The sequence below is a fragment of the Tyto alba genome, unplaced genomic scaffold (genome assembly GCF_018691265.1).
Source record: "Tyto alba isolate M040663 unplaced genomic scaffold, T.alba_DEE_v4.0 Super-Scaffold_7, whole genome shotgun sequence".
Lineage (NCBI taxonomy): Eukaryota > Metazoa > Chordata > Aves > Strigiformes > Tytonidae > Tyto > Tyto alba.
In genome coordinates this window covers 6,362,879-6,388,492 of record NW_024881328.1, presented here as the reverse complement: position 1 = coordinate 6,388,492, position 25,614 = coordinate 6,362,879, and the positions used below count along the sequence as shown (strand labels likewise).

The following is a 25,614-nucleotide window of genomic DNA, read 5'->3' as shown; positions in this document are numbered from 1 at the left end:
ACTGTACTTTAAAAAGACAGAAATTAAGTACTCATTAAGTACTCAGTAAGTAGTTTGGGCCCTCTAAGTCAATAGGAGTTAAGATAATGTCTCCTGATGAACAGGATCACTTTCTTGGAGACACAGTTGTACCCATCAATTTGAAGGCCCTCATTCTGCAAATAAACACGATGTTCTAATTTCTTCAATACTTAGAATGCCCTTGTCTCAAATATAGTAACGTTTCTCTATCATGCAGACTGTCATCCAACCAGACCAAGCTTAAATACAGAGTACCTCCCACCATGTGAAATAATTATTTCAACAACTGCAAAACACTTACTAAGGTAAAACTACAGTGAGCTTCCTGGAAAAATGTCAAGAGGGAAAAACAATGGGTGTTAGCCTGACATACTGTGTAGAAGTCTTTGGCTACTATCTTTAACAATACAGAAATGAAAGTCTATTAGGATCACACTCAATTTTATATACCTATGTCTTAAATAAGACTGGCAACCCCACTCCCCAGCGACCTCTAAAAAAGTCAAAAGGTCAAAACTCCTCTTGTAGTTCTTTAATGATAATTTAGAAGTATCAAGACACAGGGAGAAAAAAGGTGCATTAATCTTCTAGCTCTTTCATGTCTGCAAAAAATATTGCCGTAAGTCTTTAAACTACGATATGCTATACTACTAGCATATGGTAATGTATTTTAGCCACTTTGCATACGTAAACATTACTGAGAGCAGATCAGAATTTGGGAATGTTTCACAATTAAGAATGGAATGCAAGCAGCATTGAAGCAAGCAGTGAAAAAAAACCAAGATGAAATCTGAAAGTAACTCCACTTGCCTTCTGAATCACATTTGATGAACAAAGGTTTTAGGAATGAATTCAGAAAATTCAAGGTAAGGTAAGAAAATGAGAAAAACAATTGCTTTTTAAGCTGAAATTCAGTTGAAAGCTGTACTGTAACTTTTATAACACAGTATCCCCTCATGATTTCACTGCTATAGAAGATTTACATTCGTGTTTGGTAATGCATTTGTCACTGTCAATTGCATTCACATTCCCTGTGGTGTAACTGATCATCATGCAAGTTGGTGAACCTCACTCAATTTCAGCCTTCCTCAAATCTCATTTTTCCAAAAAGCTAAAAATTAGTACATGCATCTTATTATTACAAAATATTAATTTGATAATGACTAGTGAATTCCAAGCACATTTCTCTAAAGTAGAAGCTAGTATATCCCATAAGAATACTGTGCTAAAAAAGGTCCCAAAACCAAGGAAAACACAAGATGCAAAATCCCCAACAAAATCCTAGAATGAAAAGGTCAGATTTCATATTTCTGTATTAAATATCATAATTCTGTAAAGCTTGTAAGACCGGAATTAAATAATGGTATTTTTTAAGGTAAGTATACTATAATAAAAACATATAATCCCTGGAAAACCTAATTGCATTTGTCTTGGTATTCTCTGTCACAAGCATGCGTAGCTATCACTTCTCTATCATCCTGTGCCTTTCCAGAAATAGATGAAATCAGCTGTATCATAGCCTTTGCCATCTAAGATATATGTATAAAGGCACTGGTTATTAAATGATTTTTATGTCTCAGTAGACTGTGACTGAACTATACCTATGATATAATGGAAGCTGCGAACATTAGCTATCACTGATTTGAAACCAAAATATACAAGTATGAGGGCACTGTAAAATGTTGAGTAACTTGGAATTTTGCTAGGCAGAGTAGAGGTACAAGAGCATTAGTGAAGAAGGAAGGCCAAAAGACAAGAAGACTTGTATGAATTTAACTCCTAACCTGTTAACAAAAGATTAGTAATATTTGCATGATAAAGTAGTTATTTAGAGCAAACATAAAAAGGTCTGTTTTTAATATGAAGGCATATATTAACAGATACTCAAGCAAAAGCTTAGGAGCTCTCAATGCTGAGTTCTCAGGTAGAGTTTATTTCAAAATGAAAAACAATGTAGTATGACAAAATAATTGTATGTTTCAGGAAGCCAATGTTCATATATATATAACAGGTAACTTAAAATTTTCTTTCTAAACTGCTAGTTTGTAAACTTGGGTAACAGAAATAGCTCATGAGAAAAACAGTTTAGAAAGAGGGCTGCTCAAAGAGCTAATAGGCTAAAAATATGGAGATACAAGATGTTTTCAGGTCACTACTTGGTTACAGATTTCCTCTTTTCTGTAAACTAAGCAAAAATTTCTAATGTCTCTGAATATATTCAGACGCTTTTTAGTATCAGGGGGAGATGTATCCAATTACTTTTCAGGATCTGATCCTTAATTATTTTCCACCTGCTTTCACACACATGCAAAACAGAAACCTCATAATTTCATAGGAAATTTGTGAGGCTACCTAAATTAAAAACTGTTTCCTATTTCTACACTGCAGTGGAAAGGTATCTAGTGTACTCAAGATAAAAATGCCTGTTCTTCAGTCTGCTTCCAAAAGGAAGAAACAGATACAGAGTTGGCTTGTACGCTGTAATGAAGGGGCTGAGCTTTACTGGACAGAAAGAAAACTACCCCACTCAGCTGTCAAAACCACCTGCTAACTATAACACATAGGACTAAGAAAATTGAGTGGAAAAAGTTTCATGACAGGAACAAGATTTTTTCTATGAAAAAGGAAATTATGAAACCTGCTTTTCTACAGATTTATGATCACTTTCTGTAAAACCACCAGTCTCCCCCCATCAAGTTCTCAGTGATGTCTCCACTGAAAATCAGTGGATAGTGCTGCTAATGCAATCTACATATACATAATACATTTTCTTCTATTTACTGTAAATAATAAATAGTTAGAGGTTAACATTGTAACACACAATCAACTTCCAATTCCTTTAAATATAGTTGTAATTACTTAGAAGGTTTGATAACTTGAGGTTTATTTCATTCATAAGAATAGTACACAATACTTACCATAAATACAATAAACTATACATAATATTTACCTGCATGGAAGTCTATGCCCACAGCAAATGAAGTTCCAGATATAGGCATTAAAGCATCCATTTTATCAGTTGGATCAAGAGGAATACCTCTAATTCCTTCATGAACAGAATACATAAGAAATGATTCAATACCTATGGGAAAAATAAAAAAAAAAAAAGCCAGTGAGAGCAAAATGGAGACTTTCCCAGTTAACAAGACTTGTGGAGTTAACAAGCACTCGACATAGTTTTCCAATACTGCTCCAGAGTTTTCCAGAATAACTCCATCTCTTTGAAAAAACAATCATGAATTATTATGGTGAATTTCTATTTAAATGATACATGCAGTCTTATAAAGAGAAGGAAATCACTGTCCATTTCAAGCATCACCTTATAATTAAGCAATCAGCAGTAATGAAGTTTAAAAATTAAGAAGAAAATGGTTTTGAGTTATGAAAAATTTAAGAATATTTTCAATGCACATCTGTACTTTCTGAATATATTCAGCAAGAGACAATTTTAGAAAAAGCACGATTCAAGACTGTGAAATGTCTATTGAGGCATGGGTTTCATCTCACCTCATTTAGACATGCACACTTCCTTTACAGACAATAGAGAGAAATACATACTTTTAGTGAACAATGAAGTTGATACATTTTAAATTTCTACATTTGTGTTAGATTAATCACACTCCAGATGCACCTATTTCTATTAAGTAGGAAGAAATTCTACTGTGTAGAGGTCTTGTTATGTAGTCATTCCTGGTTGAAATGAAGCACGTGTAATTGTTGACAATGAAAATTAGAACAAATACTTTGTTGCCCTAATTTCTTCATATATCAGAACACTTCTAAGCTTAAGGGAAATCATGCAGCATGATGATACGTAACTCCTATTATTGAAGAATTTTAAGTATCATACACAAAAAAGTTCTTTCTGCTAATTCTTTGAAAATTTATTTCTTCATAAAGAGCTAGCTAGCAGAAGACCCGAAGAAAATGAAGTAAAAATTTCAGGTAGAGAATTACAAAATTTTCTTCAAAGCAAGAAGAACTCTAGCTAGCAATTGAAAAGAGCAATGCTCAACAAGCATATATGTACAGAACAGTACTTTTCAGTATTTCAACGTGAATTTTCAAGACAGAATAAAAATGTTTTTGACTAAAGACCTCTTTTTAACTGAGGGAAAATTTAGTCATAAAAAACCTCTTATGATCTAGAAAGCAGTATGTCTAGACATAAAGGAGGAATACATTTCAAATACACAGCATTCACCAGTTTTATCCCACAACTGAAAATTATAAATATCTGAAGAAGTAATTGTAAAAATAAAAATTACTATTTTAAAATAAACAAAAATGTTAAGAATATATTATTGTCACATATGAAAAGCACTGAAGAAGCAGAAAAGCTGCATTTATGTTGCTTAATTCTGCTTCCATGTATACTCTACTATTAAATAGATCAGGTAGCAATCCCTCATAGGAATAAATAATATCAAATTAACCTTGACCACAAGGCTGCTTTGTGTTATTCAGACAAAGAGTAAGACTTTGGATGTAAGCTATATTTTGATTTTTTCCTGCTCAAATAGACAAGAGTTATAAAAATAAAAATAAAAATCAGGCCTTACGTTATATTAAGAGCAATACAATGTGATGAGATACTCAACTTTTCAGATACTGTAGCCTATAATTTAGTTTAAAGATAAGGTATATGACCTTGAACAAATGTGTACTGCTATTAATGATGGCTCAGATGGTATGCTTTTCTACCTACATTAAAAAAAAAAAAAAAAAATTCTCAAAGTTTCCATAAAAATGTATGCAGAACTAAATAAATAAATTAAAAGCTAAATTTAAATTTTATCCTAACCACAACAGACATTTCTGTTACTGTTTTAATCAAACATATCAATGATAGTTATTTAACTTAAGATTAATATTTACTCATTACAGTGTTCCCATAAACCTGAACTCAGTTAAAATAAGTATTGAAAGCCATTTTACCTTTGCATGCCATTCTGTTTTTCTGAAGGTTGTAGCCTACTGTACACACACAAGTCCTGGTGGTTTCTGAAGTTGGTAAACAAAGCTGAGAGCATCCACCATTGTTTGACTGACAGGAATTGATACCTATAGCATGATGGAAGAAGAGACAAAAGGAAACAGAATTTGAACAGTGCCATCCTCACTAAAAATGAGTATTGGTTCAGCTAACTTATTTGAAAAATTTATATACACAAAATATTTCAGGATATGCTACTATTTGGATACTCTTCCATGCTTTACTCTTACATTATTTTATCTGTACACTTAGAATAGTGGTTTTCTCCTCTGAATATATTTTTTTTTTAAATAGCTCAGTTTTCTGAAGAAGAATCTGCATTTTTTAAAGTAAAAGCATATAATAAAACTGAAAATACTACGTTAAGTTTGGAGTACCAATGATGAAATCTCACTGACATTAGTCTAGAAGATGTATCTTATTCTAGACCATGAGCAAATCACTGATCATATTGTATTAAGTAATTAAATGTTATATGAACCTCATTACCTTCGTCAACCAGTATTTGTTTAGTATATTTAAGATACACTCCAGTGTCATCTCACAGATCCATGCTCCTACTTCTTAATTGAAACAATATTTACTTTTAACTAATAGATGAACACTTTTTAATAAGATTTATAATAAACATTATACACAGTACAATAAACACCTCAGAAATTTGAAGATTCATGAAGAACTGTGTGTAAGACTACTAAAACATTAAAGGAACTAGTTGATTACAAGGTACCAAGCCTGTATAAATCAAAGTGCAACTTGTCACATTTATTTTTGCATTACTAATTTTGAAGTAGAAACCATTTCTTCATCTAAAATCATAGATGTTTTCTAACAATCCAACCATACAAATGGAAAAGACAGGTGAGGTTTCAGTCTCAGGCATCCTCAGACAAAGGTACAAATTGTACAGTATAAAATAAAAATCTAGGGTGCCAGATTTGCATACAGAGAAATCTGTAAGTGCCTCACATCACATTTGTTCTCATGTCACTTTGATTTAATGAAATGCTAGACACATATGAAATATGTAAAGATTAATTAAAAAAAGAAACAAACATGCAAGTGTAAAGCTGAACCCCATCTATAATGTTTGATTTTTATATCCAAAACTGTAACATTGCTCTGTCAAAATATCTATCAGCAAGGCGACATTTCACAACACAACTTAAGGGTTCTCATTACAGTTGAAGTTCAGTTGTACAAAAAGACAGAACTGTTCCTCTTCTTGACTTCTGTACAATGGAAGATGCATATTAATGCAACATACACCAGATATCGCTAACATCTGGGCACTTATGAAGCTATCTGTGCGCCTCCATGGTCAGGAGTTCAAGCATTTTAAAATGATAGAAACAGTACTGAATGCCTAAATTTTTATTACTTACTGTTCCACCACATTTAAACCTAAGGACCAGGCTGGCAAAGCACTCTTGGTGTTTCCTAGATTAGGTAAAAAAGGCAAGTGTTCCCAGAAATGCTCAATATGGAACTGAATTAATGTACTCCATACATAGACTACTTATTGTAGTAAACCACCCTGTGTTCTTCTGGAAGCTTGTCCGCAAAATGGAATTATTTGTTTCATGTAGATCCCATCCTCATCACTTTCAGTAGCTGGAATCAGAAATAATCTATTTCTAAATAATGTCCCAAATGTTTTAATTTCCAATTTTCAAATTCATAAAGCCATGTGCATGACCCAAAATTACATTTTTTCATATTATTCTACCTCCAACTTTGACAAATAAGTTTTGGCATTATTAGCAATACTCCCCCATTTTTCTGCAGTCTCACATTTGATTTATACTACTGTCACTTCTGTCAATTTAGATGAATTAAACTGTCTTAAACCAAATAGATAATGATGCATATTAATGAATTCTCTCATAATACTTCACTTAAAAATTCAGTAATTTGAGATGAGGTTCAACACGAACTGATTTTTTTTTGACTAAAAATTTTAAACTTAGATTCTGGAAAAGAACTTCAGACTTCACTATAGTGTAAATTTCAGAAAACTAATAAATTAAAATCTAATAAATTAAAACAGATCAGGCAGATATGTTAAACAAGTTATGCTATTGTACTCAGTAATATATTCAATAATAAAATATTTTATAACATTATATCACTGAATTACAGTGAAATACATATTATATTGTTCTAAGCATGTTTGCAGAATAACATGGGAAAAGATACTATGAAGCTTAAAAGTTAGTTAAATGTGCTTAAAATTTAACATACCTTGCTGTGCTGCTTTATCATACACTTTCATATGTACAACACCTGAAGTTTTGTTTCGCAGAACAGTTGGGTTTCTTCCATCTTTTTTGTTACAGGTACCGATCTGAGCTAAATTCTGGTCTGCCCACCAAAGCTTTTTATCTGTAAAATTTTCAAGTTTTAAAGATAAAGAGGATCACTATCAAATTACATATGTTTGAAACCTAAGGTGGGAAAAAGATTTTGAGGTTAATTCTCAGTTCAATCAATTTCAAGGAAAATTGCTCAAAGAATAAATAGACTTTTTTTTTTTTTTTTTTTTTAAACAGAAATTTTGGATTTATGAATTTACTTTTTTCTCTTTAGTTGATAGGTTTTCACACATTTTTAAGCTGAAGAACTGAATTATGCTCAATTTATAACTGAAAGTTACAAAATGTTATTCAGAGATTAGACGACTGCAACACAGGGTTCATTCTCAAACGTTGCTATATTCATTCTTTACACACACAGACATGACAGGAACTCTGCTTACAGGTTTTCTTTACTTCAGTGTTCAAATTAAGAATTATGACAATTACCGTAAAAATAATTAAGCAACATGTTACCGTCTTAAATTATCGAAATTACCAACCTACACTGATAGTAACTTTTTCATAATAATTTATACAAGATTTTCAAATAACAGAAAAAATGACACGTTACGCACATATTAGCATAAAACTTCAACCCATCTTTCTCAATCCACACATGTAGGAATCTTTAATCATAGCATGAAGGTCTTGTCAGAAATTTATAACAGAATTCTCACTTGATGCACAATTGCCATACATGCCACATATTTTTCAAGGGTTGGATTTCAGGTGATTTTAGTCATAAAGATTTCATTTAAATTCAGACAGGATTCTAAGTGACATGAGGATAGAAACACTAAGTTTAATCATATTGCTGTGGCCACATTGTTTACTGTGGAATGTAAATTTTCATTAAAAAAGAAATTAAGATACAAATGTCAGCATTAATGTAAATATAATCTTCAAAAGAATTTAAACAACAATGTATGAAGACAAGCAATTTAAAAGAACTTTCAAGAAGCTGAAAGGTATACATGAGTTGTATATTCACTACACCATTTCACTTACATCACTTCAGGAAAATGTCACTTTTGAAGCCCCAATTAATATAATTTAAATACCAACATTAGAGATTGCTTTAATTCTGTACAGAAATATACAGCATTTATCAGTGTTATCAGTCTGTCATTTTGAGACTTTGACTCATTACCTGATGGAATTAATAAAAGAAGAGGCCGTCAGTTAAAGAGCATGTTAGTCTTTTATTCATCTAACAAAAGCTAGTAACATGCCCTGGAGTCAGTAGTTCACAATTTCTTTACTACTTTTCTTCAAACCAGTGTTGGGTTGGCACTCCTACCAAGTTTTGAATATTTCACATTTCCTGCCATCACTTGATATTGTAAAAATGGGATATAAAATCACATCCACCACAAAGCAAGAAGAAAAAAGCAAATAAGACCTATTAGGAAACATAGCAAGAAGAAATAATGCAAACAGAAGAGAAGAATATTAAACATACAGTTTTGAAAATCCTCACAACAGCTCTCATAGGAATTCGTATTCCCTATTGCTAAGGCTTGAAAGACAGAATAGGTTAAAATGAGGGGGAATCAGAATAACGCTAGAAATGCCCTTCACTCTCTCGGTATTTCTTTATACCCCTATGCATATTAAAGGACCCATTTATTAGCTTTACTGTAGCTCTGAAGGATGACATCAAGATCATAGAACTGCTTGCTACAAAATCTACATCCTGTTGGAGTTTCGTGTAAGATGCTGGGGTGACAGTGGAAAAGCTCTGTATGTAGTATGGCACCACTACTCATCATGGCCATGCTGTCAGGGACTATAGTCAAGTGTCATAAATCAGGGGTGCCCAAAGACTGCTCACCGTTCTATCACATCTGACACTATCACAACTTGAAAATCAAGGTACTGAAATCAGTCATGACATGCTTTTGTGACTTGTCATGTGCCAAGAGAGAAAAAAACCCCAGCCTTTACATTTCACATATGCATGCATCAACATTGTACACTCAAGGTAGAATCATTTATTTAATGCAAACTAACAAATTCTACATAAATATCTTCCATGAGGTACATGGAGACAGTTCAATTTAGAGGAAGCTAAAGAATGCACAGAAATTGCAAAAGCATTTTTCTGAAAGGCAAGCCAACTGTTGTCAGATCTAAAAGAATAATAAACATAGTAAAGATGTTTACTGCCTAATTTTAACAGGCTAAACACTTGAGAACTTGCTTCCAAAACAAGAACTCAGCTAACTCATAGTGACTGAATTTTCACAGTGAAGAGCTCCTTACCTAACCAATGCCAAGTCCTTCAGCTGTTTCCCTTATAACATAATCTTTTCATTTTTATCATAATTAATTTCAGCCAGCTTGTTCCCATTATTCATCAATCTCAATGGTTGCTGGAAGCAAAGCAAATCCTTTCCTGTCTGGGTGAGACTGAAACACAGAGCATACCGAACATACAGAAAAAACTTAGCCAGTGCTAACTCTTAATGTCATCCTTCAGACATTGCATAAAAGCATTACTTCAGTGAAGAACTTCCTGATGTTTCTAGTTATACATAAACAAATCCAATGCAAAGCACTGCAAGCTATTTCTCTCTAGTGTAACAGGAACAACAACATCCTGTATTCTACTTTTCACAGTAAAGGCATGAGGTACTTCTGCTAGCTTTCGGTAACTATTCAAAACTGTAGGAAAAATCAATGCACAGAGCTAACACAACCTCTGTCAAAATACAGATTTCCTTTTGAAGTGAAACCAAGAACACACATATGCCATATTTCCTTGATGAACTCAAAAGCCACCCCATACAAAATCTGAGCCCCAGTATACTGCAAAATAGTGGAATGATTGACTGGTTGAATCCCTTCAGTTTGCTGGCAGCCAGATGGCCACGCAGCGCATGTGCTGGCCAGCATATCACTTCATGTGTAGCTCCAGAGTGGCAACAGCCTGTGCTTTGTTTTGACACAAAGAAGATGGGGAATAGAGTGGAGAGGAAAAAAAGGGAGAAATTTAAGGCATATGTGAGGAAAATTGGGTATTGTGATAGGAAACTGTGAATAGGAGAAGTCTCTACAAGTGCTTGCAGCAGACATCCACTGGGGAGAAGAGCAGGAAAGAAACTGGGGTGAGGTCTTAGGATAAAAGATGTGGGGTATTTCGGTGGAGGTATGCCTTGGTTTTGGCTTCGGTAGAGTCATTTTTTTCTTCCTAGTAGCTGGTATAGTGCTGTGTTTTGGATTTAGGATGAGAATGATGTTGACAACACACTGATGTTTTAGCTGTTGCTCAGCAGAGCTTACACTGTTAAGGGCTTTTCAGCTGGGAGGGGACATAGCCAGGACAGCTGACCCCATCTGACCATTGGGATATTCTATATCATATGGCATCATGCTCAGCATATAAACTGGGGGGAGTTGGCTGGGGAGGGGTCCGATAGCTGCTCAGGGACTGGCTGGGCATTGGTCAGTGAGTGATGAGCAACTGCATTGTGCATCACTTGTTTTGTGTATTCTCTTATCATTATTATTATTTTCTCTTCCTTTTCTGTCCTATTAAACTGTCTTTATCTCAACCCACAAGTTTTACTCTTTTTCTGATTCTCTCCCCCATTCCACTGGGGGTGTGAGTGAGCAGCTACAACAAGGCATTATGGAGAGAAGGTTATAGAGAGAAGCTGAAGGTACTCTGTTATTAAGATTCAGGAAACATAAAAGCAGTCTTCACCAGTTCCACTTTTTCTGCAACAACTGCTGATTTGAGGTTATTTCCATAGAAAATCCTAAATTAAAATGCCTAGTTATATATGGAAATTCTGCTGACTTTAGGGGAGAAATTACTTTTCAGAAGTGAAAAAAATTGCTTGCAAGGCTAAACCACATTTTTCATTAAAAACAAATTACAATCATTAACTAAGAAATCATGAAAAAAAAAAAAAACAACAAAAAACAAAAAGCAGGCTCTACCTCCCAATGCATGAGAACATAATATTAAACAGCTTTGGTACCAAACTCAAACTTCAGTGAACTGAAGACACAGAAACTATATCCAATCTTCTGATTTCATGTCCTTAACACATTAGTCCCCATTGTCACTAGAGTACACACAGATGTATGATGAATTGGCCTCAGTGTTCCCGACTGACAAGTTCCACAGTGCATAATACGTTTCACTGTGTTTCTCTTTCTGTTTCTTTGAATGCCAGAACACCCTACCCGAGTCCTTATTCTCGTCACAAGACAATGACCTCCTTCCAACTCATTGTGGGTTATCAGTTTCTCTTGACTTAGTGACTGGTTAACTCTGTCGCTCACCACTTCAGAAAAGAAGCTTCAGAAGGAAAAGCATACCAGGGATGGAAACCCATTGAGAACTACAAGGGTATTGCCAGTGTGTGCAGAGATGTAGTTAAAAAAGAAAAGGCTCAGCTCGAACTGAAATTGGACAGAGATGTCAAAAACTACAAGAAAGGGTTCTTCAGGTACAGAAACCACTAGCAGAAACAGAAGGAAAATACTGGCCCGCATTTAAACAGAAGAGGTTAGTCACCAACAACACTGAAAAGGCAGAGGTTCTCAACACTTTCTTCACCTCCATCTTTACCAGCACTGTTGGTCCCCAGAACTTGGAAACAAAAATCCAGATCAATGCAAACACAGACCCAGCATCAGTGAAGGAAGAGTTGGAATGCGAACTGTTACAGGAGTTTGACCCCTACAAATTGATGAAGCCTGATGTTATCCATCTGAGGGTGTTGAGAGAGCTGGCTGATGTTGTGATGCCTCACTCCACAATCTGAGAAGTCACGGAGATTGGGGTACATCCAAGAAGACTGGAAGAAGGCAAATATAACCCCCATCCACATGAAGGGCTTAAAGAAGGATCCAGGAAATTATAAGCTTATCAGTTTTACCTCAGTCTCTGGGAAGGTTATGGAACGAATCCTCCTGGGGGCTATCAGAAGTCAAATGAATCACATGACTGGAAAAATCCAGCACAGATTCACCAAGGGCAAATCATGCTTGACAAACCTGATCACCTTCTATGACATAGTAACCTCTTTGGTCGATGCAGGGGCAAGCGGTGGACACTGCCTGGATTTCTCCAAAGCTTCAGTACGGTTCCCCACAGCCTCCTCCTTGAGAAGCTGATGTGTTACGGTCTAGACAAGTGGTCTGTGCGGTGGGGGGGACCTGGTGGACAGGCTGCACCCAGAGAGACGGTGGGAAATTGCTCCTTTTCCAACTGGCAACCTGTCACAGGTGGGGTTCCCCAGGAATCGATATTGGGACCAGCACTATTTAATGTCTTTATAAGTGACCTGGATGATGGGATCAAGTGTATCCTGATTGCTGATGATACCAAGCTGAGTGGGGAAGTGGATGCTTCAGAAGGTAGAGCCACCCTGCAGGAAGGTCTGGATCAGCTGCAAGAGTGGGTTAACAAGAATCTTAAGAAGTTCAGCAAGGACAAGTGCAAGGTCTGGGACCTGGGAGAATATAATCCAGGAATGAGGCACAGGCTTGCATCTACCTGGTTGGGGAGCAGCTCTGTGGAGAGGTACCTGGGGGTCCTGGTGGGCAACAAACTCAATATGAGAGAACAGTGAGCTGCAGTGGCAAAGAAAGCTAACGGGGTGCTGGGACTGCATCAACAAGGGCACCATCAGCAGAGATGAAGAAGTCATTGTTCCACTCTAGTCAGCGCTTGTCAGGCCACACCTGGAATACTGTGTTCAGTTTTGGTCCCTGCTATGCAAAAAAGCTGTGGCCAGGCTGGAGAGGGTCCGGAGGAGGCCACAAAGGTGATCAAGGGACACAGGGCAGCCTGCCCTGTGAGGAAAGGCTGAGAGAACTGGGTTTGTTCATCTTTGAGAAGAGAAGGTTCAGGGGAGACCTTATCACTATGTTCCAGTATTTAAAGGGTGGCTACAAAGATGGAGACTCCCTTTTAACAAGGACTAAAGTATGCCTGGCATGATTCTGGACACAAGAGGGAAATTTTTCACAATGAGAACAATCAGCCACTGGAATAATCTCCACAGGGATGTGGTGGATTCCCCAGCATTGGACACTTAAGATGCAGCTCGACAGGGTGCTGGGCCACCCTAAGCCGTGCTTTTACCAAGAAAGGTTGGACAAGGTGATCCTTGAGGTCCCTTCCAGCCTGGTATCCTATGAAGTTAAAATGGTACTTCTGAGGATCCACAACTTATATTTTTTCTAGATTCCTTTACTATAAAGAAATTTAAGCTATTTTGTTAGTAAAATTTGATCAGTCAAATAAAATGCAGTTCTGGTATTAGCCTATTAGAAAGTTAGAAAGTCTCAGTAAAGAAACAAGGTTTCATTGGCCCATCTCTGATATATTCTCTGAGTTAACAAAATGGTATAAAAAGAAGTGTAAGCAACTTCCCTCTGCTCTCAGCCTTTTGGAAAAGTATCTATGTTAAACTGAACTAGCTGACATTTTAATACCATATTACCTGAGACCTAGATTTGACCAACACTATCAAAGGCAACACAGTGTAGCTTTTATGTGAATGTTAAATTTAACAATGAAAGGGAAAACAACAGAAAAAGGAAAGGAGATTATAGCAGCAAGTTGAATTCAACTTTATCTTCAGTTTGTTACATGTATTTTTAAACTGAAACAAAGTAAATGGCAGTATATGGACAGTATGACATGCTTAGGTTACTAACAAACTACATCTCTGCAGCGAGTTAACATTTCACTCATGACTACATTTAAAGTATTAATTACTGTGAAATACGGTCACACAGCAATGTTCTACATGAAGAAAAAGGTATGAACATTTCTTTTTTTTTTTTTTTTTTTCTCCAAATAGTTATTTATCTTTTAAACGTCTTAAATGAAATAATTAAATGGGACAAGTCTGTATAACTGTGTGTTTGACATCACCAGCATTTTAATTTCAGACAGAAAATGTTATTATTGTAGATGAACCAAAAGTAAAACCCTAGAATGAAAAAAAACTTTTAAACCTCAGGAACACTGCCTTTCCGACAAATATTGTGCATTAACTTCATTTTTAGTTCATTTTATTTTTAGTTAAATGAATTGTTTCCTATGCTGCAGTTTTAATATTTAAATAACTAATTTGTAGACCCAGACAGTTGAGTGTTTCATGATGGAAACTGCAGATCTGAAAAATAATTTCCATTGCAGTAACTTTAAAAAGTTACTGCACGTAAGAAGATAAACTGAAAATATCAAGGAAAAAAACCCTTTACTGAGTAGTCTTCACAGGTTTAAGATGCGACAATAATCTACAGAATGCAAATATTCTGAAAATGAAGACTTGGAGACCCAAATGGAACTCTCCAGTGAAAACTGGGTAAAATTTAAAGGAAATCTATCATCCTATGCATGCAAAGGTGCTAGAATTGACTGAGTGAAAAGATCACCATGTGACATCAATCTGTTAATAGTAGTTTGCATCTGATTATTCTTTTATCAGTCCTTAGAATCAGAAATTCCTGTGCTTTATTTTGATGGTGTGAATTGTAACAGAAAGACAGATGTGAAATGTGAATATGCGAAATAAACCATAAGTGAAATAATGGCAATTTGACTTTTTTTTCTGTTATATTATGATCCACAATAATGAATTATCTATCATAAAGGTTTAGGCTAACTTTTTAATGGAAATGGCTGTATGTGAAGAAGTGATTTCAGTCTTCAAATCTTCTATTTGACCATGAATCAGAATGGCCTATTAAATAATTTTGATAAAGACTGATGTCTTGTGCATAATATACTCAAACTCACTGTTTTATATATCCAAACCCATCCATAATTTTAAGATTGGAGTACAGGAAGGAAGCAAAACACATAGTTTTGGTGGTTTTTATCATGTACTTCAAAGAAGTGATCAAACTCAGACATTTCTTTAGCATTTGGCTTAAAACCTCATGCTTGGCTACGGTACTGACAGCCTCCCAAAAACTGCAATTAGCTGACTTGCCTGTCTCTATAGGGAAAGGAAACAAACAAAACCCCCAAATAACCAACTTTGCATATTCTTTTACCAAGAGATGAAGGCATAAATAGTTTAATTTCTCCCTTGTAATACAGATATAGAGCCAAACCATTTCTACATCACCAACTGAACATTCCATCATGTATCTCTTTTGTTTACGGAGCTACTGAGATTATTGCTGCTTTCATATATAGTGGACAGTATCTGGACAATTTCTATCAGCGGTGTCAGACATGTCAGATCATAAGAGTTCTTCTCTCTTCATAACATTAACACAAAACCCCCCAACAAATAAACAAACAAAAACCAAACAAAACCAAAGAAAACTATAAAATCAATCCACAAATTCTGAAGTACAGACATCTTGAGGTCAATCCTCTTACAACTACCTGTCAAAAGCCATGAACTATTCACAGCTGGCCAGTTATGCCCTATGACCTAAAGAATACAAGTTTGAATTTAGGAACTTCTGGGTGGCCAATATATACCACAGTCATCTCATACCAAAAAACCCCCAATGTGTTCCACAGCTGGTTTTGTCCATAATTCTAAGCAGAGTCTTGGACTATTTCTCTCTGTGTTATTAATGTATGTTCTCTATAGATAACTCAACTGTGATTTCTAGTATCAAGATGAATTAATCTATTTCTATATTAATTTTAAAATACAGTAGATGATTTTACAAAACCACTTGACTTTAGCATAAAGACAACTTTCACAAACTAGGGAAGAAATAATGCTATTTGAAACCTTTAAATATCAAACTAAAATTAAAAGATTTATTTGCTTGATTATGCTAACAAGAGTGTAGTTTGATCAGTAATTACATTCTTGTCGCTGAAACTGGGTTATAATATACATTAAAATTGTTGTATTTATCCATTTTTGGGGGCAATTAGCATTAAGCGCAGAAACATATTGGGAAACAGCAATTTCAAATGTCAAAAATTGCTATACTAGCATTGTGGACAGTACTTTGGAGATTTCAAGCAGTAGTCTGAATGCAAATTTTGATGGGCCATTAGTTTCCATTAATGGTGGTTTGAGTATTTATGGAAGACAACTATGTACTGTACTCAGAACTGGGCAAATTGCCTAGATATATTTCATATATTAATGCTAATGTAATGAATGGTGTTACGGCAATTAGAAGACTGATGACTTGGAAAATTAAGGTGTGTGTATTTGAAGTTTCCTGATCTAAGCAGCCCCTTTTGCTTCGCAATTACATCCAGCAAAGTCACAGCTCCCACCATTTGAGTTACTAGAAATGCATTTTGTTGTTATTTTTGAAAATTTGTTTAGGATAAAACAAAAATCAAATAACCAGAGTATCATTTAACCACATGACAAAAGTAAATGGCAGCATGAATATATTTTGGTAACATGAACACATATTTTCTGTCTAAAATGAAATATTGTAATTGTTACTGTCTATTTTGATTGTTTGATAATACACCTTGTGGCTGCAGGATATACGGTTTATGTTTAAAAGGCATTGTTCTAAAATCTACACTCCCATTGAAAAGCTATTATATATGTATGATTTTGTTTCACTGAGGATTGATTTTTTTTTTTTAAACAGGAATTTCAACCAAAATAGCACTTAGATATGTAATCATTCATTACATGAAGTTACTCTATTTTACACTAGTAAACAACAACTAGAAAAAGGCTAGTGCTTAAAATCATGGTATATTTCTTTTGGGGTTTCTACCATAAGTATTTAAAAAAAAGTAATCACCAATGCTCAATGAATTATGTCCTCATTTTACAATCTACACAATCTACATCATATTTTTATTTTGTAGTGAAATGAGTTGAATTTTGTGATTTTGTGTAAACTGTATTGCTGTGAGGACCTGATACAAATCTAATCAAATACCTACACCAAAACTGCTGACAGAAGCCTTCAATATCTTTTGCTTAGCTACAAGCTTACAGTAACTAAACAATACTTTGCTAGCCATGCTCAGTTTATGATTCAGAGCCATATATAATTTAAGAAAGAATATGCCAGTTCGGAAATATAACAGATATTGCTGCAAGTTTCTTTATAATTCAAAACTTGTAATACAATGACTCTGCTCACCAATCCAGAAATACATATAGTTCTCACCAGAAAGGCAAATTTCCAACCAGTTTCACTTACAGCCAAGGAACCGTTTTCATTAAGTAACTTGGAAGGCAGGAAATGAGACTTCATACAGAATGCCAAACACATCCATATAATTTGATCACACTCAGACACTGGCTAGCAGGAAAACTGCTGAAATCAGATACTGAATATGATATATTAAACCTTAACACACGTATAAGGAAGCATTTTCTTAATGTTGAAAAGAATATTGCTGGACTGTATAAGAAAATCAGAGATTCTCTCACATGAAACATCCTGAGTTTCCAAAATAGTGGATGTATTTGTTAGCAACTTGTAAATGGTGTCCGTAGTAGGTGTTGAAAATTATGCGGGGCATAGGCTGCTGTGAATTAGATAAGCTTCTAAAAGACCAGAAGAAACATCAGAGGTTTTTGAACAAAATAAAATGAATAGCTAACATAGTAACAGAAGAAAAACAAATGCAAGTCAATAAACAGCGTGAAGTACTAAACAATGCATTCGCACACATTTTTAAATGACAACTAAAAATGGCTGATGTTGCACACGCTGACATTTCACACTGTGAATGCGTATTTGAAGGAAAAGTGGGAAGAGTAGAAAAGCAAATGTGACTTCATCATGGTTTTATAGAAACATCTTTGTAATACAGAATGGCAACCACAAAAATAATTTAATTTTTGTATGCTTAAACTCATGGAAAAAATAGTAATTTTGTACATATTCAAAATGCTTTACTTTCAAATGGAATATAATTTTCATCCCAACTATATGAATGCTCAAAAAGATGTAGCAAGAGCAGACACCAAAAGACTAGGAATTTAGATGCTCAGCATATGGAAATATAAAGATGACTGACACTACTGACTAGAAAAGCAATAAATGAAATAAACAAAATACAGAAAGATGTGAATTATATAACTTGTTTCCATTTCCCTCAAGGATAAACCTCAGAGTCGCTTTGTCACCAACTTGTTTGCTAACATTATTTTTTCATGTCTTATCATTAACTTCTGTATATTTCCATTAAACGATATAATAATAGGAAAATGTTAAACAGAGCTCAGAAAGGACTAAACAACAGTAAACATCTGAAACAGTAGTGGTAACTTCTAAACAGTTTACAACAGCTAAACTGCAACACTAAAATAAAGGGTTTGAAAGCAATGGAGTACAAACAACTAAAAGATTGAGGAGTTGTAATATAGGGGAGTGGCATTTGTCTCCGTAAGATATAGTAAAATGCAAACCAAAACTTCACTGACTTTGCTAGCATTATTTATTGAGTTCATATTACAGTAGATAATCATGGAGTGCCTAACTGCTTCTCATTTCTTTTTCTATTTTTCAATTAATGGAATCAAAGTTCAAGATAACACAAAAGTATCAGAACGGCACAGAGATTAACAAAGCAAGAAAGAAGTCCTGGGCCAAGTCTCTGTCAGTCATTAGTTTTTTATAGTTCTGAAAAATCTTCTGGAACATAAACTGTAAGATATAGCAAAAACCACTGGAAGATGTTAGAAGATCTGTTAGTTTTCTGTACAAAAGGCTGTCCAGACAAAGAACAGAGGATACTAGCTCTTCACACAAACTATTGGATTATCCTTGGGTGTCTCTCTGGGAGCTCATGCTTTCTGACAAGAAGACTGATGCTTTGAAAGATGCTAGGCTAGGTAGGGAGGTGCTTCACAAACAGTTAAAAAACACTTTCAGAAGCAAGAAAGACTAAGATGCTAGAAGACATCACCAGTATAGTAAACTTATTGGGAATTCAGCAATTTTTCTGACAATCCTTTCTTCCCCAGTGCACCTACCCTTGCTGAGGGGGGAAGGGGACATGGGAAACAGGGCTGTCTCGGATCACATAACCCTGTCCCCTCAATTCACTGAGGTTTCTTCCACCATTTCCTTGTTTTAGCTCTGAATTTCCTGAACTGATACAGTAAAGCTTGTTCTCCGCATAATCTATTGATAAACCTGTAATTAATGTATACAACTTTCCTTGGTTTAGGTCTGAAGACCAATAACGGTTCTGATGATCAACAACAAATGACCAGTGGATGACCTAGTGAGACTACTGTACAAAGGGAGTCTCAAAATACCCAACTCTATCTCCTCTTTCTGCCCCAGTGGAAACACAACCCAACAATACGACATGATCATATAGATAAGATAAAGAAACAAGAAATATAAGCTGTCCAAAATACTATTTTTACCTGGGGACACACTAAATGCAAAAGACAGCACAAGCCTACAGGACTCTAGCACTGAGTGGAACCTAAATGCCACAAATGAGTTTAGAGTTTAGGCAAATATAACATATTTGGTTTTTCTTCAGTCACCGAGGAATTCAGATGGTAAAAAAAGTTAGCTCAGTATATAAAACAGAGAAGAAACATTCCAACTCATGTTGTTTTTATGTGTTTACTGTGTTTTCAGATAAAAGCAGTCAAGAAAACTTATGAAATGGACCAAAAATGATGCAATAAACATCATAATTACTGTGATTCACCTGCTAAAACTTCCTATTAATCTTGTAGGCAAACAGATCAACAGGGGTACTAAATTTTCACACACTATCAAGTTGCATTTTATATTAGAACAAATTATTAATTCTTCTTTATTTATATATTATTGTGATCATTCACCAATTACAGATCTCTTATCTTGCTTTGTATCACATTGGATTTTCTGTTTTGATCCACTTTACACACATGAAAGCCCAACTATAAGAATGACATAAAGACACCATTGCCTCAGGAAAATGGATAGCATTTATGTTGCTACAGTATGTTCCACAATATAAAAAATAATACAGGAGAAATGAATACAGATACTCTTCATGTTTTTCAATCAGCACATACAGTACTGATTATAAAACTGTATTTGTTTGCAGTTTTCTACAACAGTTTTATATATGGAATCATACTGCAATGTCGTATAGCAGCTTATCACAACTATGGCTCCAAAACAAAGGCAAAACCCAAAAGCAAAACAAATAGAAAACCCCAAACATTTTGTAAGTTTTGTTTACCAATTTTCAGCAGGAAGAATTGTCATCACTTATAAAAACAAAGCATCCCAAACTAGAAATATTAGATGCATGTATGTTTAAAAACTACGCAGCAGAAATTCTTGTATCTCCACACCTGCAAAAATTCAACTACTTTCATGCAAACAAGCATGAAACATTCTTCTTTAAATAATAGCTAAAGCCCTTTATTCAAAATCCCAGATGGATCATCACTGTTGTAGCTTCTGTGAATCACAAATGAAGACTTGATACCAGAGACATCTCAGTGACAGTATGAACAAATACTCTTTACAACATCTCATATTAAAGACTTCCAATAGCTCCCTGTAGTAAAGGTCATCTATTCATTCTGTTTCTAGTCACAACCAAATCAACGAAAGAGCATTTGTCTATATTAACATTCATGACTCCTCCTGACAGAAAACTTGTTTCTGTTTATGAATACATATATAAAAGCATTCCCTCTCCAACAGATTTTGACAGCATCTAGAGTTCAATACTGGCCAAATATGTGTATAATAAAACTATGTTAGCAGTTGCTACTTTAAAATATGACTTAATTTACACCATGTACATAAAGTCTTTGGAGTTCATTTAGCATAACTTTCACAAGCAGACAATCTATATTTACATTATATAGTTAATCAATCAAATAGAATACTTTATAAAAAAACTGGCAGTTTTTTAGTCAACTATCCCAACAAAATTCTACTTATCAACTGAATTTATTTTTTTTTTATTTGAACATCCAGGATAACTACTTTTTAATTGAACTAGAACAGAGCTCAACAAAGCATTTGGAGGAAATATGGAAAGCTCTAAAGTTATCTCTAGAATATTATAAATACTAGTTCTGAGTCAGGCTAGAATTTCTTAAGATACTGTCTCCTAGTTCCAGCAAGGGCCAAGAGCTGAAAATGCATATGTGAAACAGTAAATTTGAAGCAGCATTCTCATAATATTCACAGATCTACAACTTAGAGACTTCTTGAACGATTTAGGAATTTTTCATTATGTTACTGTTCTTATTTCGATTTTTTTTTAATAATTTAAATTTTTTGAATGTTCTAATGTGCAAAGTATAACAAGCAGAACTTTTTTTTCAACCCATTTAATAAACAGAATATTAGCAGACATATGAAACTCCAAATCAGCAACTTATTCAAATAATCCATCATCAATTCATAACCTAAAGAAGTCTTAACAAAGTGCAAGCCAATCCAACAAACTAGGGCTATTCCGAACTAAGTAGAAAGAAGTAAGCAGCAGAAGAAACAAGTCATAGATAATTCTTTGTAATAAAGAGCATAACACACCTTCTTCCAACATGCTTTACAAGTAACTATGGTAAATATAAGCCACCAATCTGTTACCTTCATCCTGTGTATACATATACAAGACTATATTTAGAAACATGTACTTGTAATACAGATTGGAAGATGTCTGTTCAATGAAATATAAAAAACTTTTTTCACAAACAAAACAGTCTCACTAGTGAATGTACTGTATTTATTATTTACATAAACCCAATAGTAGGTTCTCTAAGCTTTTGATATTTCGTTATTAGTTAGCCTCCAATCATTTAAAAAGCAAGTTATTACCACTGGACTTACCCATAATGGTTAAAGCTGTGGCTTTTGTTAAGTCTTCTTTCATTGATTCTATTATTTCAAGATTACCACCATCCAAGTTGCATCTATTTATGGTTCCATTTCCTGAACTGATCCAGTAAAGTTTGTTCTCCCCATAATCTATTGATAAACCTGTAATCAATGTATACAACTTTAACTGTGGCTTGAACAGTTAATATACATTTAGTGTTAAACTGTTTTCGAAATAAGTGTCTTTAAGAAATATGTATACACACACACAATTATGTTTATCCACTCATCCACTCAAACTTTAAAAAAACAACCAAGAAAGCCAAATGTACTCAGCCATTTATAGTGGAAAAAGCTATCCTTTTAAAAAAGATTTCTGCCTTTTATTTCTCCCAACATCTACAGAAATCAATTAGTGCCTGACTGATGAAAGAGCATTATCTGGTAATGAACAACTACTTGAATGAAATAAGCTCCTAAGCAAGGTCATTGACTACAGTAAATACAAACCAGAAGCCATCATCTATACTCTAAAATTATGAATACATAATGACTTAGAAAACAAGCTACTTTTTGTGCCTCAGAACTATAAAAACTCTGTTCCCTCTCTACATCCACAGCCCACTGTTTAGAATGCTGAAATACCAAACCCTAATATTAATTCTCAATAAATTCATAGTATTAATTATCATTTTGCTTCATAGCGAACTGACCTCATGATCAGTTCTCTGGAGTTAGAAACAAGAGGACTATAGAAATAAAAAATACTTGCAAAAGAAACTACTAAATGAACAAAGCATATAGTTTTCTGGAAGTAAGAGCAAAGAATTAGGAGATGGTGTATTTTAGACTTCTATAATCCTTTAAAAATTTTAAAGTAATTGTAGCAGGAGGTTTTCCACAGTGAAATATGCTTGGCATGTTGACAATATATGCCATGATAATTTGCTTTGGTACTAGACTTTTCCCAGAACTCATGTTAGGTATCCTGCAGCAAGTTGCCAAAAAATATTGTACTTCACTCCATAGGTCAACCTCTAGATATTGTACAGTACTCTTCTTCCATCCTGTAAACTGCTTCTCTGTGGAAAGGTAGATCTATTTTCAAAATCCCGACAGGAGAAAGCAGTGCCACGCGCTCCAGCACTTACAGCTGGCATCATGCTACAACTTCTTTATGCGGATTTGACATAGTAGGCCAAAAGGTGTCCGCTTCCTAAGCTTCTGAACAACAGCTTTCCAGTTCCTTTACAGTTACTGATATTTTTTCCCCTCTTTGCAAGTGTATCACACATAACAGAACAACGCGCACTCATAAGAGGATAAGGATACCAAGCAGTGCCCTCAGGAGAGATTGACCTTGCAGCTTATACCTGCACATACGTGTTTTTATGCTTGTACAATAAGCACTGTCCAAAGTGAAAAGACAGTGCCACAGACCTTGGAGACAGCACTTGCAGTACTTAGGCTCAGCACAGGAAACTTTCGTGGGAATATGGGTGAACCTTGCTATGGGTTACAGAAGTAATATGCAAGCATTGAGCTTTCCTCACTCTGAGATGGATAGCATTTGCTATTCTCTAACTCCTGATTGCTACCAGTCAGCTGCTCACTGATTTCCCCAAGACAGATCTATTTATGGGGTTGCTGTGAATGCAATCTGCACAGCAATTACAATGGTATCTTGTCAGTTTTTCTACTTCTTCAGATATTAAACTATTTTTTTCTACACATGGGTACTCCAATTACACAGCAGCAACTGACAGAACTAACATTCCTATCTCCTTCTACCCAAGCCTACCACATTTTTCTTCCCAAAATATTTTCCTGTTGTGTTATTCCACCTATTATCAAACTTCACGAAAACATATTATTTCTAATGTAGGCAGAAAATGTTTATTTAGAGTTTTTCAGGAATTGTCCTGTTTTTACTAGCGAAAATAGGTGACTTACTAGCCATAAGCATCACTGATAGTCATGATGCATTCTAGCATGGGTGACTGGCTTACACCTTATGTCCCAGTTCCCAAAGTCAACCTGAACATGTGGATTTTAAAATATTGGTCTCAGAGAATTCTGCTGTGTTTAAAAAAAAAAAAAACATTACCATGACATAGGCCATCACTGCTTTCACATGCATTTCCAATTTCCTCATTCAAATTTCCAGAAATACGCTACCATTTAAAAAGTATACAATGAAGGTTATTCCAGCAGTTCACACACAGGGGTTCCAAACTTAAAGCCATATATGTAATGAGAACTCAGCTTCCACTACCAGAAAATCAAGTTTGATATTTTCGTTTGGTGCATACCTGAAGTTCAAAGAAACGACTCTTGATAGCATTTTTCATAGACTTATTGCTTAAATTATGCATGTTCCTCTACATTTATTTTTATCTGTAGAGATGTTATCTAAAAAGCAGTGGAAGCTTAAGGAAACAGTGTGTTCCAAGAACGTTAAAGATGGGATTAATTCTTGCTATCTAAATCAATTAGATGTTGGACACTATTTGTATTTATTTGTATGTAGCAGTATTTGGAATTTTTGTTCACATTTCCCACCATAGTGATTTAAGAAAGGGTTTTTTTTAACTGTTTATGGCTGATTACATTTCAGGTGAGAAAACAATTGTTAAAATTAGGAAATAATTATTTCTTTGCTAAATACACATATGTACTTAAGAAATTACTTTTTTAAAACTAAATTTAAGATTAAAATTTAAAGATGCAGTTGCAAGATTTTTGGTTCACATCTGCAAAAATTTTGTTTGTAGACTATACTATATATTCAAAAGAAATAACAAATTAGCAAGGCATATTCAAGTAGAGTCAGCCAAGAAAATGAAACAAGAGCTAAAATAGCAAATAGGGCTGTACGATAATCATGAGCAAAACAGAAACTCCAAGTTTGTTTAGAAGAAAGGATTGAACTATTTAAAAAAAATACACAATGCCCCACCCTGCAAAACAACCCCAAAAACCACTCCCTCCCTCCCCCCCAATTATAGACTCCTTTGAATATAGATAAGAGAGTGATCCAGTATGTTTTTAAAGGTATTTTATCCAAGCTATTTCAAAACTTCCTAAGTATACAGTACTCTACAATTTAATTATAACAATTTCCTTAAAAACAATCCAACAGATGCATGGTTTGTATTTTTAGTTTTTGATAACAAACAACTGCTTAACTTAAAATAAATTCAAGACACCAATGATCAAACTATCTTCCTCACAAAATATAAAGTTAAGCACTAATTCTGAAACCCTAAGAATACAGTTTAATGTAACACAAGTGACTAGTTCCTTTTTTAACCAATCTATATGTGACAGTATTTGAGCTTTATAGAACTGCAGAACGGACTAGCAAGTCATGTCTTGTATGTACTAGTTAAGATAAAAATAAGAGACACAATCTGTCATCCTAAGATTATCAGTTTCCAAAATCTCCAAACTACATACTCTTGGCATTAATACAAAATATTTGAATTGAAATTGTCT

The 25,614-nt window shown here is 34.6% G+C and overlaps 1 protein-coding gene across 1 annotated transcript in view; it reads right to left on the bottom strand.

The window, feature by feature from the left end:
* LRP1B (LDL receptor related protein 1B) overlaps positions 1 to 25,614 on the bottom strand; it is a 754,159-nt gene that overhangs the window by 191,824 nt on the left and 536,721 nt on the right. Inside the window, exons 31-34 of the mRNA XM_042808487.1 lie at positions 22,129 to 22,278; positions 7,262 to 7,402; positions 4,960 to 5,085; positions 2,972 to 3,103 (exon numbers count right to left, since the gene is read on the bottom strand). Coding sequence (XP_042664421.1) covers positions 2,972 to 3,103; positions 4,960 to 5,085; positions 7,262 to 7,402; positions 22,129 to 22,278 — 549 coding nt within the window. The remainder of the gene's footprint in view (positions 1 to 2,971; positions 3,104 to 4,959; positions 5,086 to 7,261; positions 7,403 to 22,128; positions 22,279 to 25,614) is intronic.